At 42.1% G+C, this 20927-nt stretch overlaps 1 protein-coding gene across 1 annotated transcript in view; it reads left to right on the top strand.

The window, feature by feature from the left end:
- LRP2 (LDL receptor related protein 2) overlaps positions 1-20927 on the top strand; it is a 198817-nt gene that overhangs the window by 37723 nt on the left and 140167 nt on the right. The window contains exons 2-4 of the mRNA XM_040971679.1: positions 517-624; positions 3818-3937; positions 11942-12058. Of these exons, the coding sequence (XP_040827613.1) occupies positions 517-624; positions 3818-3937; positions 11942-12058 (345 nt within the window). The remainder of the gene's footprint in view (positions 1-516; positions 625-3817; positions 3938-11941; positions 12059-20927) is intronic.

Here is a 20927-nt window from a genome sequence, read left to right as displayed (position 1 = left end):
TCAGTTTCTAAAATGTTAATATATGGTCATAAAAATATGAGCATTTCACCTTTTCTTATTATTGAATATTTAGGAATTTATACCTTAATGTTAAATAACCTTGTGATACAATTTTTTTTTAACAAAAATCTGTGATTTCTAACCTGCTAGTTCTTTAGAGCAGAATATCTAGAAGTAAAATTATTTGTTTAAGAGTAAACATTTTTTTTTGACAGCAAGATACCTATTGTCAAGTTGCTTTCCAGATGGGACACATCAAAGCCCAGGGCAGTGAGCTAGGCAGGGAAAGGCTCTTCCCGCAGTCCTCCATGCCAGTTGTTTTCTGTTGCTTTTTCAGAAATGCTTTCCTGCTGCTGTAAATAATTTGAATTCCTTTGATGGTTGACTAGTTGAGTAATTTTGATTTTCTTAATAAAGGAAATTTGTATTTCTGCAATGAAAGGTCATTGGGGGTCTAATTTTATTTATTTACTTATTTATTTTTTAACTGCCTTGCTGTTTTTTGTGCTACTGCAGATTGTAGCAGTGGACATTTTCGCTGTGGAAACGGGAATTGCATCCCTCAAACCTGGAGATGTGATGGGACCAGTGACTGCGAGGATGACTCTGATGAGGCTGGCTGCCGTAAGTGGGGAGGGTGGGTTGAGCCTTAGTTTGAGTTGGTTCTTAGGGATGATTTCAGCTATGCCTATGGGAATAGAGCCAGTGCCTTTTGAGCACTGTATGATTGAGAAGAGGACTGATGACATTAATCCTTGTTTCATTCCTTTTCAATGAACATCAGTTTCCACCCTGCCTTTACCCAGGACTGTTACCTTGATGTAGATAGAAGTTTGTGAGTGGTTTTCTGAAACTAATAAATGACTATTTTGATTATTTACTTTTGGAAGTTTTGTGCACCAAGAACAAGCTAAGAATAATGTTATCTGAACTACTGTGATTTGTAATTCAAAGGCTCTACTTTTATTTTATTTTAACATTTCAAGTTTATTTGTTTAATTTATTGGAAAAGTGAGGGCGTGGCTGTACCATGGCTTAACAGGCCATCTTACCTTGAAGCACTGGCCTCTCACATGGGCATTGGTTTTTCTCTTGGTTGCTCCACTTCCAATCCAGCTCTCTACTCATGGCCTGGAAAAGCAGTAGAGGGTGATCCAAGTCCTTGGGACCTTGCACCCAGGTGCAAAGTCAGAGATACAGAGAAGAGGAGAGATAGAAAGATCTTCCATCTGATGATTCACTCCCCAAGTGAGCGCAACGGCTGATGCTGTGCCGATCCGAAGCTAGGATCCAAAAACTTCTTCCAGGTCTCCCACATGGATGCAGAGTCCCAAGGCTTTGAACTGTCCTCAACTGCTTTCCCAGGCCACAAGCAGGGAGCTGGATGGGAAGTGGAGCTGCCGGGACTAGAAAAAGCACCCATATGGGATCCCTGTGTGTTCAAGGCGAGGACTTTAGCCGCTAGGCCACACCACCGGGCCCATAAAATAGATCAATCTTTAAAAAAAAAAAAGGTGGGTGGGGGGTTGTGGGGAGACAGAGAGCTCTCCTATTTGCTTTCTCAGTTCCTAAATGTCTGTGAATAAGGGCTGGTCTGGTTGAAATCAGAAGCCGAAAACTCTGTCTGGGTCTCTAGTCTGGTGGCAAGTACTTCCAAGGATGCATATCAGTGGGAAACAGAAGCAGAGCTGGACTCAGATTCAGGCACTTGGATGTGGTTTGTAGGTGTCCCAAGCGGGATCTCAAACACTATGCTGATTATCTGTCCCAAGAAGCACATATTTCTTAAAGATATGTTTATCTGAACGGCAGAGCAACACACACAAATACACACACACACACACACACACACACACACACACACACACACACACACAAATCATACATCTAGTTCACTCTTCATATAGCCACAACAATTGGGGCTGGACCAGGCTTAAGCCAGGAGCCATGGTGATAGAGACTCAAGTACTTGGGCCATCATTTGATGCCTTCCCAGGTCGTTAGCATGAAACTGGAACTCCCACACAGGATGCTGGTGCTGTAAGCAACAGCCATAATGCTGGCCCCAAGGAGTGTATTTTCATATAGAAAATGTAGTGTAATTGGTGTGAATGACCATAAAGAAATCACAGAAGTGGCCAAAGTGGTCTTAAGCTTAAAAAATTTGTATTTAAAACAATAAATTTATATAGTAATCGAGTTAAATAGCAGGATGAATCCATCACTCCTTCCACATGGAAATAGAGGCAGATTGTGCTCTGTACTCCTGAACTGGATTGTAAAAGCATTGATTCCCCCCACTTGACCAAATGCATTTAAAAAAAAATGTATCTCAATAATCTTCTGAGATAAGTTTCAGATTTGGAAACTGAGGCCTCGAGAAGCAAAGTTCTTTATTAAAAGCCTCATTTGTGCCATGCATAAATCCCAATGTCAAGTCCATTGTACATCCCGATCTACTATAGGTGATGAAGCACATTGCTGCAATTTCCTTTCTGATAAGCAAATGCACAAGGGCTGTGGTCCAAAACCCAGTGGTAGTGAAGAGCAGATGGCAACATTACTTTTGCCTTGAATTGTTGGTCACAATTGTTACGGCATGCCAGTGAAACTGGATTGTATGGGAAAGGATGCATTTGAAAATGGAGTGAAGAGTGAGGAATAGATCCTGTTCAAATTTTGATGTACGAATGGATCAGAGGAGCATCTTTGGACTCCATATGCATGAGATTCATTATTTCTCAAAGATTCCTGTTGGAATTGACCCTGCTTTTTTATGGACCATACTTTGGGCAATAGAGTATCTGTATTTGTGGAGATTTGATCATGTGCTATCGATTTGACTTCTCTAGGCTTATTGAGTTTATTTTTTGCTGAAGAATAGGACAAAAATCTCAGTAACAATGTATCTCGGATAAAGCAACAAGGGAATAATTACATCACCAACTCTACAAGCATTGTTATTACACTCCAGTGTCCTACAATGATAACAATAACACTACCAATAATAGTGATAGTAACAAACCTTATATGTTACTGTTGAGCCCATTGTTGAAATTTTTTGCAACAAACAGTAACATAAGAAAATTCTCCATTTTATGATGCATACATAAAGCTTAGAGAATCTGCCATAATGCCTAACACAAGTAAAGTGTGAATATAATAAATATTTGATTCTGATTTGGTCATCCTTTCCAAATATGGTTTTCTGATTCATCATAATACTCAACCATTGGATATTGCAAGAATGTTTTAAATGATTTAACAATAGCTCACAAGTAACTTATTAACTTAAAAAAATAGGATTTATTTATTTATTTGAAAAGTGAGATTATGGAGAGAGACAGGGAGAGAGATGGAGAGACAGAGAGAGGTCTTCCAAGCACTCAGCCATTTTCTGTTGCTTTTCTCAGGTACATTAGCACAAAGCTGGATTGGAAGTGGAGCAGCTAGGGCTTGAAGCAGTGCCTGTTTGTGGTGTGGCATTATAGTTGGTGGCTTTACCTGCTATGCAAAAGTGATGGTCCCTTAACATTTTAGTTTAATGTTTCCTAAGATTTATTCATGAGTATATGTTTGGCCCATTTGTTCCATGTTTTCATGTGGTTTGTTCATCATTTTGCTGAGATACCATTGCTGGGATCAATTGACAGTGGACTATGATTACAGTCCATGGACTCGATGGCAAGGCATGTAGACTGAGTAGATATATTAAGCAGGAGTTGATACATATTGTTTTGACTTACGTTTTGGTTTCTGGAAAAAATGGAGTGGATGTTTGCTCTAATGAATTTCTTTGGGGGGGGGTTTGTTTTAGCTCATGCCTCATGCCACCCGGGCTTTTTCCAGTGTCGGAGTGATGGACTCTGTATCCCACAGTCCTGGGTATGTGACAGTGATGAGGACTGCCAGGACAACTCAGATGAACAGCATTGCTGTAAGTGTTTGGAGAGGAATCTTATTTGAGTCCTTTGGGCATCTAGAATGTAGTCTGAAAGATACAGATTATTCGTAGGCTAGAGAAGTGACAAGAAAACCCAGGTCAACTGTCTCATGTGGGGGTTAAATGAAAGTGAAAATGTGTCTAAAGTGTCATAACCCTTGTTATTGGTATTTTTTTTTTTTTTGGTATTTGTGGACGGGCATCTTCACATCTGTGCCTGCAGGTGGATGAGTTCTTTCACTCCTGTGGCACACAGTGTATGCAAACCTTCCTCTCATTCTACCTCATACCTGAACTCTCTTCTCTGAGGCTGAGTGAAGTAGGAGCTGGTGGGCGTGTGGTTGGAGGCATTGTTGGTGGCAGCTGCAGTGACTACTTCTGTAGGATGAACTGTAACAAGAAAGAAAATAGTAGCCATGAAGTAGATGAGGACAACCACTCTCCTTCCAGGCATCGAGGAAGTTCCAGACCATAATCTATAAGAAATCCTTAAATTCTGATTTCCTAAGGGATAAAACTTGAAAAGAGTGTTTTAGTGCATATACAAACAATTTTGGATGGGAGAATAATCTTGACCAGTTATGAGATTTAAAACAATGAAAAATTTTTAAAACCACCCTTGTATCATTATGGGTGTTTTGGGCTGAAAAGAAAACTACATCTTAAAGAAAAAGAGGACTTGCATCATATTACAATTTTGACTAATTTCCAGCTCAATAACAGTATCCATTTTCTATTTTTCTGCTCTACCATATTTATTCTGTTAGTACTCTGTAATTGCATAAAAGCTGCTAATGTCTCAAATAAAGTTGCTAGTGTCTCCAATATATATTCCCATATACATATGTATATGTCACTTTCAAAATCTACATCAGAAAAGATTAATGTTCTTTTTGATGATGTTTACATAGTTGATTACAGTGGGAAGGGTTAAGGATTAGCGGAAAGTGGTGAGACCATTGTTTCCAAATTTTCTTATTCTTTTTGCTGTATCTAGGGGGAAAGGGAGAGGTAAGAGGAAAAGCCACACCCAGTCTTCCAACTGCCCCTGTATCCAGGGATGGGGAATAGCCATGATGTCATCCCAGGGTCCCTAATGTGGAGCATGCTGTGAGGGTTCTGGTTGAGTGCTTTTGGTAGTTCTGAAATGCTGTCAGTCTCGCCAATGCAAGGATGAGGAAATCATTCCAAGTTCCATTGGCTGACGTAGTCCATCTTACAGTCTCCATTCACTCAGATATTTGCTGTCAGTGGTTGGCTAGGGTAGTAGAACAATTTGTTCTGTTCTCCTTCCTCTCCTATGGTACCAGATGTCCTTTGTAGGCTTCTCCATGTGCATCTGGGTATTCATCCACTACTCTGTCTAAGCCACTATGACACATGCCCTCCATAGTCATAACAGAGATCCTGTGATTCTCCCCATGGTTGGAGTTCTGAGTCCAGCGGTTCAGTTGGGGGGATGTCCAAAGAAACCTCATGAATTGATCCCAGACCTGACTCTTATGTGTGTGCTTGCTAGTACAGGATCTAGCTCTGTCCATCACCCACATCAGCCTACGCACACACTGGTAGTTGCAATTGTCTCCAGCCCTGTCTCTTATGTAAACCAGTGGGTGCTATGGCCCAGCTCAACCCTGTCCACCAGACACTTGGCCTTCACATATACCAGCGAGAGCTGCAGCCTAGATGAAGTGACCCCCAATAACCTCCACCAGGCCTGCCCTCAGCCCTGGTTCCTGTGCTTGCCAGTATGTGCAGCAGACTGGGTCCAGTCTGTCTCAGATCCCATTCAGCTCTCATACTTGTCAATGGGCATTGAAGCCTAGCTCATCCCAATCAACCCCACTAACCAGCCCCCACTAATGCTGGCTATGTCACTGCCTGTCTAGCCATGCTTGCCTCCAGCCCTGGTTCTCATGCTCACCAGTGGGATTTGAAACCCATCAGAGGGGTACCCACAGTTTCCTTACTGGACCCACTCCCAGTCCTGGGTCTTGCACTCTCCAAGTGGTTCTGCAGTCTAACTTGACAAGACTTGCTCCTAGTCTCAGCACTTGCCAGCTTATACTGCAGCAAAGCCCAACCAACCTGCACTTACTCTGTCCCATATATACACCAGTGGATACAGTTTGTTAGCCCAGCCTGGCTCTCCCTCTAACCCAGTTCACATACAAGCCAATAGGTGTTGTAGCCCTGCCCAGCCTGCTCCCAATCCCAGGTCTCACACTCACCAGCGGGAGCAGTGTCCCAAAGAGGGGAGCACCCTACAGATCCCCCATCTGCAGCCGCACCTCCTCCACATCAGGTCTCACATGTGCTGATGGGTGCTGCAGCCTAGTCTGGCATGGCCTGTCTTATCTCGGCATTTGCTGGTGGATGCTGTAGCCTCACCTGTCCTGGTCTGTCCCCAGTTCCAGCTCATGTTGGTGAGTACTGCAGCCTTGTTCAGTGCAGCCAGCCTCCATCCCAGCCCTGATGTGATCTGGCAGTAACCTGACCCGTCCCATTCTGTACCCTGTCCTGATTCTTGGATCTGCCAGTGGGTGTAATGAACTGTCCCACCTCCAGACCTGTCTCCAGACCCAACCCACATGTATTGTGGCAGGTACCATATCCTGACCTGGTCTGGGCTGCTCCTAGCCTTGGTTCTTGTGCTCACCTGCAGAGACTGCATCCTGACAGAGGAGTTCCCAAAAGCTCCACTATCAGGTCACCTCCCAGTGGCAGATCTCACACACTTTGGTGGGTCTTTGACCCAGATTCCTGTCCTAGCTGGAATAGTGGCCTTGCCTAATTGCCCCACACCATTTTGGTTCTTACTGTTGGGTGATACAGGCCAGTCACTATTTGTCCACACTCAGACACAGCTCTTGCATCATTCAGCTGGTACCAAGACCTAACCCAGCCTGTCCTGTACCCTCTCTGGCTCCCACAAGCACCAATGGGTGCTGGAGTCTAGGCCAGTCTGGCACATCCCAGATCCAGTCTACATGCTGAGGGATACAGCAGTCATGCCCAGCCCAAATTGCTGCTCATTCTAGCTTTCGCATTCACCAGTGGGAACTACAATCCAGCTAGGGTGTCCCCTTAACTCTCCTACAAGACCTATTCCCAACCACAGATCTTGCACATGCCATTGGTTGCTCTGACCCAGCTTGGCATAGCCCATCCCCTGTCTTGGCCTTTGCCATCTGATGCTATAGCCTAACCTGTCCCGGCATGCCCCTACTCTCAATTCTTCCTGGCAGGTACTGCAGCCTAGCTCTGCTCTGCTCCCATCCTTGGCTCCTGCAGTCTGGTAGGTGTGATAGCCTAACCCAGCATGACCTGCACTCCAGTCTGGCTCCTACACATGGCAGCGGGCTAAGGTTGTCTCAACACCCCGTTCCAGAACCAACCCACACTGCCAATGGGTAGAGCTACCTTGCCCATCTTGACCAACACCCAGGCCTGAATCACATGCTTACCAGCAGAAACTAGAGCCCACCAAGGAAGTTTCCCAAGCTCCTATACCAGACCCACACCCAGACCCAGATTTCACATGTTCTAGCAGGTACTAGGCCCTTACCCAGCTTTGTGTGCAAACCCTCTGCACTCCTCACCCTCTTCTTAGCCTTTGTATGAGTTGGTGGATGTTATGGTCCAGCCAACCCCACATCCTATTCTTGGGTGTGCCTCTGGGTGCCACAACTGGACCAGCCCAGTCTATCCTCAATCCCAGCACCCATGTATGTTGGAGGCTTCCATGGTTATGCCTAGCTCAGCCCGTCACTACCTCCAACTCCTAAACAAACCAGTGGAAATTGCAGTTCCACAGAGTGGGATCACATATCCCCCACAGAATCTTCCCCCAGACCTGGTTCTCTCATGTGCTAGTTAATATCATGGCCCAGCCTAATGTGACATGTCCCCTGTTCTGACACTCACTGTTGGGCGTTGTGATCTAGCCCTGCCAGTTAGGCCCCCACACCTAGCTTTTGTGTGCACTGATGGATGGTAATCAGCAGTGGTCAAAGCTGACTAGCCCAACTCAGGTCTCCCACTTGGGTGAGTGCAACAACAGTGAGGTTCTCTGGCTTACCTCCTCCAAACCGCTCAGTCTCAGCCTCCTTGCTCACCTGTAAGTATAGTGGCCTTGTTGGTGGAAATCCCTTAGAAGTCATTCTTTACCTGCAACATACTCCTTCAATCGTCTTGCCTCCCTCACATCCCCTTAACCCATTCCCTGAGCAATTCGTAGTCCCTGCCTCTAGGAGCACAAGGGTTCCCCAGGCTGGTCTTTTTCAAGTCCAATCTTCTGGTGGGGTGGCATGCTGGCCTGGAGCTCTGCCTGCCCGCCAGAGACCCAAGATCATAGGTTTCCAAACCTGGTCCTTTGGCATGCATGAAGGTCTGGGACCTTACTTCTCCACTCTCCTGGGACACAAGTGTGTGCACAAGACCCCAGGCCTGGCCCACAGACACACTACGTTAGTGGGGGCTTTTCCTTCACCCCTTCCCATCCACCCTTGGGACTGAAACGTATGTGCAATCTCAGGCCTGTTCTGACAGCCCCAAGCATGAGTCCCCAGACCCCAGAGCTCATGGAAGAGAGAAGCTCCATGCAGCCCCTCCCTCACCTTTTTTCCTTTAAATAAGCCTTACATTTTCTCAGTACCTACCTTAAAAAAAAAGTCTGGGCTGCACCAGTAAAGAAGCTGGAGAAAAGGCTGGAATGAAGCACCTCAGACTTGTGAGTCCAGCTGTCCTTTGGAAGTGTCCAGCTCTAACCCCTCTGTAGAATTTACCATTCATCTGCCTACTCTGCACCTCATTACACACCCATCCCACAAATTGTGGACAATTGTTATTGTCTTTTTTTTTTTTGCCAGTGATGTCAGTTAAAATTCACTTGGTATTTTCACATAGTCATTGTCTGTAAAGATCAAAGAGGAAACATTATGTTTTTGATGACTACTTCATAGAAATTTGTTTAGATTTTATATGGATTAGCAATGGATATTCCATGGCCTTCAGTTAAAACATTGGAATTTAGCCCAGGTCTGTGGAGGTCAGAATTGAGTGTCAACTCTTTTCACTTGGGCCATGGAAAGCCAAGGGTCTTTTGACAAAGAGCATGGGAATTCTCAAAATACCCATGAGTTTTGATTTGGTTTACACAGGAAATGAAGACTGTATAAACAGCTTGTTAGAGCCCATCAGTGCCAGCCATAGGGTGTGCCAACCACTAATACATACCAATCATTGTGATGATGTGATTAAGGAGAAAACAGCAACCTATAAGGCTAGTAAGGGTGGTGGTGGAAAAAATGGCTGTGCTGAGAAAGACAGGGACAGGAGGTAACTGGGCATGACGTGATGGGTTCCAGCTGTGTGTCAGCATTTGAGGCAGATTAACAAAGGGGATTGGCAGATCTGAAGGAGGGAGATGAGGGAATGGTAGTTCAGAAGTACTGAGAGGAGGAAGAAGAGTAGCAGGCATGGAAGGGAGCAGGAGGAAGTCATTTCTAGGAAATCCACCTGCACCATGATGTTCCCTGGTTGGCCCTTCAGGAACTCTAGGGGACTGTGGGGAAGGGAGGCTGACTTGCAGACAGGGGTGCTCGGTGAGGACAGGATGGGGTTAGATTGTGACTGTCTACAGAGTGGTGATGAAACTGATTCAACTTGGTGGCCCTAAGACCTGGCATTCTGTCTGCCAGAGAGTAGTTTCTTTATAAATAGACACAGAATACAGGAATTGTGCACTTTTTGGCTTCATGTGTACCACTCTGGTTTTCCCTTGCTTCCAACACAGGGTGAGTAGAGTGTTGCATTATCTTTTGGGCTACAATGTGCGATGGATTGCCCTTTGTCTCCTTCGGCTGCAGCTAACTGAAGACTGAGCCTTGATGCTATCCCTCCATGAAGCAGGCACCCTACGGTGCTGCCTCTGGACTTCCTGTACGCCTGTAAATCCAATTGTCTTCTAATGATTTCTTGAAGCTCCCCTGAGGAGAATGTGTTCCTTGAGGTTTCTTGAGGGTGGGGGTTGTGCCTGATTCATCTTTTTATTCTCTTTGCTAGTATACCTTGTGGTACACAATAGCCCTCAACAGATTTTTGTGAAACAATTTTTTTTCCAATTCGTTTTTTCTCTACATCTGAAAGAACTCTTCCTGCTAGTTCATACATCCTTAGAAATCTCAGCAACAAACAAACAAACAAAATAAACAAACAAACAAAATAGATCGAAATATTTGGGTTAGAGTTTAAGAAGAAAGGGAAGGGGATTAAATTAATGGTACCTGCTTTAATTTCATGTTTTGTCTAAGACTACTCATGACTTGCCTTTTCTGGAATAAAGAGAAGGAATAAATATAAGAAAACTTTTCCAATTTTAAGTGGAAATTGGCAATATGTACCTGTGTAAATTACAGAAATTTAATGAGGAAGATTGATCTTTTCAACTTTATGCAGATAAAATTATCTTTGCCATAGTCAGAGTTCAGACTGTAGAAGAATTATTCTGCCTTTATTAGCAGAAATAAACAAACAAACAAAGAAAAAGAAGAGAGAAAAAGAAAAAGGAAAACCGCAGCAGTTAAGAATTGAGCCACAGGAATAGTTATGGCAGCCAAGGCAGAAGCAGTGTTGACAGTGACATGCAAAAAAAAAAAAATCCATCCTCTGTAATGAGGAAGGAAGTGTTCATTGCACTTGGCAATCAGGAGACCTCCAATGGCCTGTGTGAGCATAGCAGTGGTATATTTTTGTCTGTGATTAAAAAATAAAGTAATGGGAGAAAATATGAAATCATACTGTCAAAGTGTGAGACACAGGCTGATTGGAGACTTCGGTTTATTATTCAAGAATCACATGACAGATTCCGAATGAGACTCCGTTAGGAAGGAACAAAGCCACAAAAACATGTAATCAATTAAGTGTGAACAAGGGTACTAATTAATGTTGCCTTTATATTTTATTTACTTATGGATCATGTTTAGACATTCTTTATGCGTTTGAATTTTTAAGTGCAATTCTAAAGCTGTAATTGTTTACTTATCTTTTAGACAAGTTTTTTTTGTTAAGTTTTGATGGCACATTTCTTTTTAAAAATTATTTTTTTCTGATGGCACATTTCTTAAGAGATATCATTTTTTATTGGAAAGCCACGATGTGTTGAACCTATCTATCTCTACCCTATGGAAGTACAGGAAGTTCTATAAAACTCCAGGGGAAAACTTATTCTGCCATTAGAAGATTATATTCCTTCATAAAAGAGCACATTTTCTATTTTCTCCAAATCCTTTTTCTTTTTTTGTACTGATAAAAAAATTTCCTGGTAATATAGCATTACCATAACATGGTAATTCTGCCCTCAAAGTTAGAGTTCCTTTCCCATCTTGCTTGTGGGCATGAGCTCATTTGATTTTATTGGATTATCCAGAAGCAAATTCGGAAAACTGCTGATGTCTTGCTTTCACTGATGTTAATTAAACCAGGTCAAAATTAAGCTAGTTATCAATTTATTTTGACTGTAAGAGTGACACATGGTCAATGTAAGACATTTGATAGAATAGAGAAGACAAAAAGAATCTACCCATTCTAATTGCTCAAATTTTTTTCATTACTCAGATATAACCACTGTGAATTTGACATATTTTTGTTTTGTTAAAACCAGGATTTCGATGTTGGAGGCATGAACCATTCTTGGTTAAGGCTTACACCTGTAAATTTCATATTCATTCATCTTCTTTACAGTCCATATTGTATTCTGAGCACACATTGATCATATAATTGTCTACACTAATATACTTAAATGTCAATACTTTTACTATTATACGCTACTGTTGTTTTTGCCCGTTACACCATCTTGTGCTTGTAAGAACTTTATGTTTAGTAATACACCATGCTTACTCTTTCTTTCCAATATTCTCACCAGCATTTGTTGTATCAGTAGATTAGTCTGTGTCTGGCAGTAAGTAAATATTAAGTACTATTTTTTCCTCTTCACAGCTGGGAGCACATGCTCAAGTCACCAGCTGACATGCTCCAGTGGTCAGTGTATCCCCCGCGAGTACAGGTGCGACCACATCAGTGACTGCTCGGATGAAACTGACGAGAAAGACTGCCGTGAGTCCCTTTCAGTCCTTGCACTGTATTTGGTTTCATCCTTGTCCCTTTGGCATTTTAATCAATTTGTTGGATTTGTTGATGGACAGAAATGTGTACAATACACCTGTTGTTATTGAAATCTCTTGGCAGATTCTTTAGTGGATTAGAGGTGATGTTCTGATAGCAGTCTGTTTTTCACAAGGTTTTTGAAGTGTGTCCTGCCTCAGTACATCAGGTTATTATACTTTTTGAAGTAAGAAACTTCTAACAGTAGCAAAGCACCAAAAAGAATCATTGACTACTTAGAGTCTAAAATCCAGTTTCATTAATTTTAACTTTTTTTATGCTATGGTAAATTTCTAGGTCAGATATTTCAGTTTTTATGTTTTTGTGGACTCAATATTTTCTTCTACTCTTTTTTTTTTTTAAAGATTTATATATTTATTTGAAAGAGTAGGAGAGAAAGAAAGGGAAAGAGAGAGAAGGATAGAAAGAGAGGGAGAGAGAAAGAGGGAGAGAGGGAGAGAGGGAGGGAGGGGGGAGAGAGATACAGACAGACAGAGAGAGATCTTCCTACCACTGGTTCATATTCCAAATTACCTCAGTAGCTAGCAAGCCAAGAGCTTCTTCCTGTTGCAAGGACCCAATCATTTGAACTGTCTTTTGCTGTTTTTCCCAGTAACATTAGTAAGGAGCTAGACTGGAAGTGGAGCAACTGGGACTCAAACTGTGCCCATATGAGATGCTGGCATTGAAGGTGGTGGTGGGTTAACCCACAATGCCACAATGCCAGCTTAGACTCAACATTTCCAGCTCACCTTTGCAAAGTTTTACATTTTGTAAGTGGTTTTATCTAAAGTGGCAACATCCTGTGTCAGTGGATAACTGCTTCAAGAGATACAAATCTCAGTATCCTATATGTAATGTGTAAATATTACCAAAATCCAAATAAGAAAGTGTGATCATGATACATTGTGCATCAAAAAATAAATAAAGGGTAACCCACATTTCTGTATTTCTTTGCTAGATTTAAAAAAAACTTTAAAAAGTATATTTATTTTTATTGGAAAGGCAGATTTGGAGAGAAGGAGACAGACAGAAAGATCTCTGTTAGTTCACTCCCCAAGTGGCTGCAGTGGCTGGAACTGAACTGATCCAAAGCCAGAAGCCACATGCAGGGACATGGGTGCAGGTCTTGGCTTTGGGTCATTCTCTACTGCTGTCCCAAATCACCAGCAGGGAGCTGGATAGGAAGTGGAGCAGCTAGGACATGAACCAGTGCCCATATGGGATCCTGCCACATGTGAAGCGAGAATTTAGCTACTGAGCCACAATGCCAGGCCCCATCAATTTTTATTTATTTGTTTGATGTCAGAGTTATAGAGAATGAGAGGGGAGAGAGAAGGGTGGGGAGAGAAAAACAAGAGAGAGAGAAGAGAGAGAGAGAGAGCGCGCGAGAGAGCTTGTTTATCCTTTTCGTCCACTCCTCAGGTGGCCCTAATGGCCAGGAATGAACCTGGTCAAAGCCAGGAGGAGCTAAGAGTCTCTTTCAAGTCTCCCACATGAGTGGCAGTGGCCTAAATACTTGGATCATTTTCTACTGCTCCTTCTGGGCCACCAGCAAGAAGCTGGATTCAGAGCAGAGTAGTCAAATCATGAACTGGTGGCCTGTGGATTACCGTAATGCCAGCCCTTTAAGATGCCTTTCAGATCTATGCACTGAATTATCATAACGTGATAATTATGTTATATCAAATGTGCACTCTTAAGGATAATATCTTTTCATTCAGTTTTCCATGATCCTTTGGAAATACCTTGCTGTGGAGAAAAGGAAGGACTTGTGCCTACAAGGGTCCAGATTCTTGCTGTATCCATTTCCTTTTCACGTTGCACATTAAACAACAATAGCAACATCAAAAACCACACCACTTCTCATACTTCCTCCATGTGCATGTTATATTTCTTTTAGAGAAGGGTCTATGATTGATGTTTTTGCTTTTTAAAATATTTTCATTTGAAAAACAGAGTGACGGAGAAAGGGAGAGACGTCTTCTAGGTTTTCATCTGTTGGTTCAGTCCCCAAAGGGCTGTGAAAGCAGAAGCCTGGAGTTCTGTTTGGGATTTTCTCACGTAGATGTCAGGAGCTGAGCACTTGGACCATGTTCTACAACTTTTCTAGGTGTATTAATAGGAAGCTAGATTGAAAGTAGAATTGCAGGACTCAAACTGGTGCTCATATGAGATGCTAGCATTGCAGGTAATGGCTTAACACACTGTACCACAGTGCTGGTCCCCTGGGCTATTTGCTTTTATCTTTGTTTCCCAGAAGAGCTCCTGTGCCAGTTCTGTTCTTGTGTAATTTCCATCCTAAATGTTCTCTCTTGAAAAAGGTTGGTATCTCCAGTTTGGATTTCCCTTCACATTGCAAATTGTTCAGAGAATTTAGATACATCTGTGGCAGGTGTAGAGATGATAGGGTGTGCCTGGATGCCACACAGCAGCAAGTTCATGAGTCAAAGATTCCTTATACTTTGTAAACAAATGGGTCTATCACTGAGGCAAAGAAAGGGGAGGTTTTATTATTATTATTATTATCATTAGTAGTAGTAGTGATATGTTACATTTCATATATTGCAGCATTTTGTAAGTTTCAGAACACTTTAGAAATCTTGGTTGTGTTATTAGATTCTTTATAAAGATAATAGGGCAGGCATGTTTATACTGTCTTATGAATAAAGCAATGAAAGATCCAAAGTGTAGATGGGCTTGCTCAAAGTTGTATGGTGGAGAAAGGGCTCAACCTGCATGCTGGTTTCAAGTCTGGTGATTGCTCTCTGTGAAAGGCTTCATTGACAGAGTAAGAGAGCATCGGAGACCTGGGCCACCAGCCTGCAATCTGTGTCTTTATCCCTTACTTATAAGTGAATAAAAATTAAGGCATTATTGCGAATGCAACGAGACTGAAGGATATCACTACTTTGGGGCAAAAAAAAAAAACCCAAAAAACTAACAACAAAAACAAAAAGCAAACAAACAAAACCCCAAAAACAAACAAACAAAAAAACCCCAAACAAAAAGAAAGGGACCAGAAGCAGACTGGATCTTTGCCATGTGAGCGCTCTGCAGCCAAGTCTAAAGTTCCTAGTCCTGCTGCCTCACAGCTTCACTAGTGCACCTGCTGGAATAAACCTGGCAGTAGTGAAACATGCTACTGTGAAGGACAGGGAGTGAGCTTTATGAAATATGTCTGGGCAGGGTGTTTTCATTAAATAAAAAAAAATTTTTTTGAAGTATAAGCAACTGATGAAATAAGGACTTCTGCAGGAAAGGGAGCTGGATTTGTATGTAGTTCACTGGATCATACAAGTCCTAAACACTTCAGGAGCCACCATCACCCTGACACCAATCTCACACGTATAAGGGGTTTCTGCAATATGATATTCTTTCCTGTTTTCCTCTACTTTTTCATGGCTATGTTCTATTTATAGAGGAGTATAAAGACATCTCACAAATCTGAGGAAATGAAGGGAAAAAAAATCTTCGTGCTTCCTTGCCCACACTTTGATCTGGTCACAGTTAGATGTGTACAAGAAGGAAACGAAATGCCTGGGTCAAAGTCCTTGGACAGGGCCAGGGTTGCAGAGGGGAGCAGGATCAGCCCCATTCTTCCCCTGCTACCCCTGCCTCCGCCGCTTGTTGGAAGCTTTGTGGCAAGTGGGAATGCTGTTGCCACTCACCTTGTGCCAGTGACTAGTTTATAGTGTTCTTCTGCATCCTGCCTTGTGCATGTGGTGGTCTTTGCTCTATGGAGACTGTTAAGGATTATCCAACAGCAAGGATGGAGGGCCCAGGATGCTAACCTTGCTCTATACAATATGCCCATGCTTTCAGAACATTTGTTTCTTTTCTTTTTAAATCTGTTTAATTATTTAGTTAGTTAGTTAATTTTGGTGGGTGACATCTCCTGTTGGTGAGTTGTTTCTTTAGCAGTGGAAGTTTATAAAGGCTTTTTGCCTGAAGGTTGCTTAGCTATTTTATTACTTTAAAAATCACTGCTCAAAGCTTTTTTAAATTATAGAAGTTTTAAGCTGAATGAATTGTACAGGAAACCCCTTTGCACTCAGCATTCAGTTACATTTTTTATTAGCTTGTAATTAATATTACTTACATCTCCCACCCCATTGTTTTGAAATACTTAATTGAACATCCAGTAATATCATCCATAAATACATCAGAATTACTCCTAACATGTAAGGACTAAAACATAACCATGAAATCATTGTCATTCATAAAAATTAAACAACTATACTTTAAAATATTCAGAAATGAGTTTTTATTTTATTATTTAGAAATTATTTATTCATTTGGAAGACAGAGAATTGGGGGAGAGACAAAGAGAAAGAGAGAGAGATAGAGGAGTGAGAGATCTTCCTTCCAGTGTTTACTCTCCACATGGCTGCAACAGACAGGGCTGGGCCAGGCCAAATCCAGGGACCAGGAACTTTATCCAGGTCTCTCACAATGCGAACTGGAGCCCAGTCACTTGGTCTGTTGCCTTCCCAGATGCTTTACCAGGTCTCCCACACGGGTGCAGGGTCCCAAGGCTTTGGGTTGTCCTCGATTGCTTCCCAGGCCACAAACAGGGGGCTGGATGGGAATGGAGCTGCCGGGATTAGAACTGGCGCTCATATGGTCTGTTGCCTTCCCAGATGCTTTACCAGGTCTCCACATGGGTGCAGGGTCCCAAGGCTTTGGGTTGTCCTCGATTGCTTCCCATTGGAGCTGATATGTCTGTTAAGCCTTTCACCCTGTCAGATTTCCTTTCATTTTTGTTCTTGATCTCTTGTAACTAGTTTTTTGAAACAATAAAATAGTTTCGTACAGTTTGCTAATGGCTCGTTGCCTCCCCAGATATCATTTAATGTGCTCTTCTGTCCTATGTATTTTCTGGAAATGAGTAGGTAAACCAAGGTTTCTCCCTTGACACTAGTGACGTTTGGGGCCGGCCAGTTCTTTCTCATGTGAGATTGCCTCATGCTTGCAGAATGTCTAACATCATGCCTGGCCTGTATACACCAGCAACATTTCCCAGTTGTGATGACGGAAAATGTCCCTAGACATAATGAAATGTCATGCGGGAGTAAAATCACCCTTTGTGGCTCCAGTTCTGAAGCAGTAGCATGTAGGTAGGGGTACCTGCAAGGCCCTGCTTGGGGGAGGGCAGAGCTGGGGCTGGAGTACTTTGTATGGAGGATATATACTGTTGTGGGGCACACAGTGCCACATTGTCTGTCTGTTTGGGATGCTAGCAGCAACTGACGGTCATGGCCATGGTGCCCTTGGTCACAGTGGTATTCATTGATTTTTAGACACCGCATTAGTCATGCAGCAGTTAATAGTTGCCGTGAATGAGCTATTCCCACGCAAACAAGGTGCCAGTGAGGATTGACCTGTGATCATTTTCATGGGGGCTTGACGCTTGGATGCTTCCCCTGTGGTGATGCGTGGGGATTGTTTCTTATGGGCAAACTTGGAATCAGTTTTTGAATGTGTCTGTGAATCTGTTTCTGAGAAATAAATTTGCCTGTAGGAATTGCTTTTCAGTGGGCACCCAGAAACCGCCCAGTCCTAGTAATGATTGTTTGGAAACTTCAAAGTGGGATTTTACTCTTTCGGAAAGCTTTTCCTTGTAGCCCTTCCTGTTGGCCCAGACCCCTGGGCTAGGAAGAGTCACTAACCCCTTGGGTCTCTGGAATCCAGAGACTGAGCTCCAAGGGAGAGGACCTTGTGTCCTTTCCAGAACACAAAGGATGGTATGTCAGTCTTCACAGGGAGTTGAGGGGAAGGGAAAGAGCACAGAAGGCATGAGATGGTGAGAGAGGTGAGAATATCAAGCGCCCAACCAAAAGATGGTGTTTTAAACACAGTTAATATGGCGTGGCAGATTCTTACTTTTTTTTTTAAATTTGTTTTGTTCATATATTCCTGAAAGTTTTTATTATTTTGCTACTAGGGAAACATTTCTGAACATACATACCAAATACTGTAAAGTGGGTAAAAGCTCGTTTCCCTCCCTAAGTTATTTTGTTATTCAATGAGACCATCTGTAAAATGGCACTTGCTATTAAGCTGCTTGTCAATTAATTTTTTAAAAAGGAACAGAGAGATTCAAAACTGCAGTCCATTTTGCTTCTAATGGGATTAGCATCAAGGAAAAACCACTCATGCAGTGTCTAAGATAAACATCAGAACAATGCAGCAATTATGGGCCATTCAATTAATATATTGAAGTGACTTTCAGTTGTTCAAAAGTAGCATAGGTTTATTATTTTTTTTTCAGTTAAAGGAAAAAAGCTTATTTTGTTTTATTGAGTGCCATATTAGAACGGTTTTGGTGTGAGTAAAACTATTGCTAATTATCGCTGGTTTGCAGCACTTTTGTTACTTAGGAATGCCAAAGAATGGGTGAAATCCCTGGTACAATGAAGGCTTTCTTGTTGGTAATCAGCAGTATTTGGTCTGCCTGCGACTGGGGCTGCTTTGTTCATGATGTTTTATTTCTATTGACTTTCTGTTCTTTAGAATTTAAACATTTTCCTTTCTGTTTCCAACTGCTGAGACTCCAACTGGGCAAACAGTTGGAACGGAATAAAGAAGATGGTTAAAGTCATTCCATGGACTGTGAGAGCTGGCGAAGGACATGCTGTTCTTCAAACTCAGTTGCACATTTAAGCTGCCCAATGAGCTTTGCTTTCATCTTCTCTCTACTCAGGGTCAGAAGCGAGCAGTACAGAAACTTGCCAAGTCACCCTGTCTCACATATCACATCATGGTCGTACTTTTTTTTCTTTTTTCTTTTAGCATTCTCATGATTGAGATAGAATACTTGAGGGAAGGTAGAAAAGTCTCATTTGTTAAGTCTCTACCATACAAGTTTGTTATAAGTATCTCTCACCTTTAAAAGATCTTGAGCAATGGGCCTTTGGCCTAGCAGTGCCAACATCTGTGCTCCATATCAAGCAAGGGCTTGGGTTGTATACTAGCTCCTGCTTCTAGTTTTCTGTGAATGCAGAACCTGGAAAACAGCATTGATGGTTCAAATGATTGGGTTTCTGGACCTATGAAATGGATCTGAGTTTCTGGTTCCTGAGATTTGCCCTAGGCCCAGATACTGGGGTATGTGAGGTAGTGAAGCAGGGAATAGGGGCTCTTTGCCCCTATTTCTTCCTCTATCTGCTTAATAAAAAGAAAGAACCCTGAGATTCCTTTCAGTTGTTGAATTATTTTTCTGCTCCATTTGACAACAACGTTGCATTAGCATTGTCTTTGAGTTCTATTTGTATGTTTGTTTCTTTCCTGCATACAGTGGTCTTGCCAACTAACTTTCTGAAAACGTTCTTGTCAGTGCCGGTAGTGACCACCATGTTGTTGAAACTAGTGGATCTTGTTCAGATACCATCTTATCAGTTATTCCCTGCTGTCACTCCATCATTTTAGCATGCTTTAGTTTTGTAATGTTTTCTTTTTGTTATATGGTGTTATTGCAATGTCTATAATCCTGTTCCCTCAGAGAATGCAAGTTTCTTCAGAGTGGTGATTTTATTTCTTTGCTTAGTTTCTTTCTTTCTTTGCTTAGGCTTTTTAACTTAGCACACTTATAAGTATGCAATAATTAATTTTGAAGGCAACATTAAATAATATCATGCTATTGGAATTTCTCCTTCACTGGTGCTTTGGTTGTCTCTTTATTCAGTTCTTTTTAAGGATTTATTTATTTTTATTGAAAAGGCAGATTCACACAGAGAAGGAGAGACACACACAGAGAAAGCTTTTCCATCTACTGGTTCACTACCCGAATGGCTATAATGGCTGGAACTGTGCTAATCTGAAGCCAGGAGCCAGGAGGTTCTTCCAGGTCTCACACGTGGAATCCAAAGACCTGGCCATCCTTGCTGCTTTCCCAGTGCATAATCGGAACCGGATAGGAAGTAGCAGACAAATTGGTGCTCATATGGGATGCCGATACTTTACTCAGTGCAGTATCTAGAGAGACATATTTCAATATATCTATGTAAAATAAAGCAGAATTGTAACTAAGATGAAGGCAGCTCTCTGTATACATGCTGGTTCCTAGGATACTGACATTCACCAAGCAGTAATTTACTGATGAGTATTCAAGTTACCTGGGTTCAGATTCCTGCCGGCAAGCTGAGCTGCATCATTTCTGATGACTAGAAGGTGATCACTCTTATAATCCTGGGGTGCAGATAGCCTTCGTACCTCTTTTAATAGACTTTGACAATTTATTCTCCCCTTGTGGGTACCTAGATATCAATACAGGAGGTATAAAGCAATAGAAGCCATGTGTTTTGTGACCCTGAGTGAAAACATGTAGTTCCATAGCCTTTTCCGTATAGAACCAGTGTTACTGAATATGGTGCACATTATAAATATTCATTCACCTGCAAGAAGGCAGCTTACTTCCTCACACTATTCCTTAGAACATTTGAGGTACAGATTTCTTTTTCAAAATTTCTTTATTTTTGACAATCTTTACATGGTTAATTAGGGTACAAAGGTTCAAGGGTTACAGGAAAGTGGGTAAGACTATTATTTCCACATTCTCTGTTTTTCTGTATCTGGGGTGAAGGGGGAGACGAAGGGGAGGCACAGCTTTCTATCATAATGCAGTCACTCCTGTGTTACAGGGGTATGTGTAAGATTTTTATTCTTTTTCAGGAATTTAGAACTATCTTAATCATTATGTCCTTTGCTGTTTTGATGCTAGCTCTTAGAGAGCAGTTAGAAATTTGGGATTTAAGATCCAGCCTTTATACTAACAAAGGGGACAGGATAAGAACGAGCTAGATGACAATGTATTTCCCTT

The sequence above is a fragment of the Ochotona curzoniae genome, unplaced genomic scaffold, assembly GCF_017591425.1.
Source record: "Ochotona curzoniae isolate NIBS_2020 unplaced genomic scaffold, NIBS_Ocur_1.0 contig_2210, whole genome shotgun sequence".
In the NCBI taxonomy this organism is placed as follows: domain Eukaryota; kingdom Metazoa; phylum Chordata; class Mammalia; order Lagomorpha; family Ochotonidae; genus Ochotona; species Ochotona curzoniae.
This window is presented reverse-complemented; position numbering and strand designations above follow the sequence as displayed.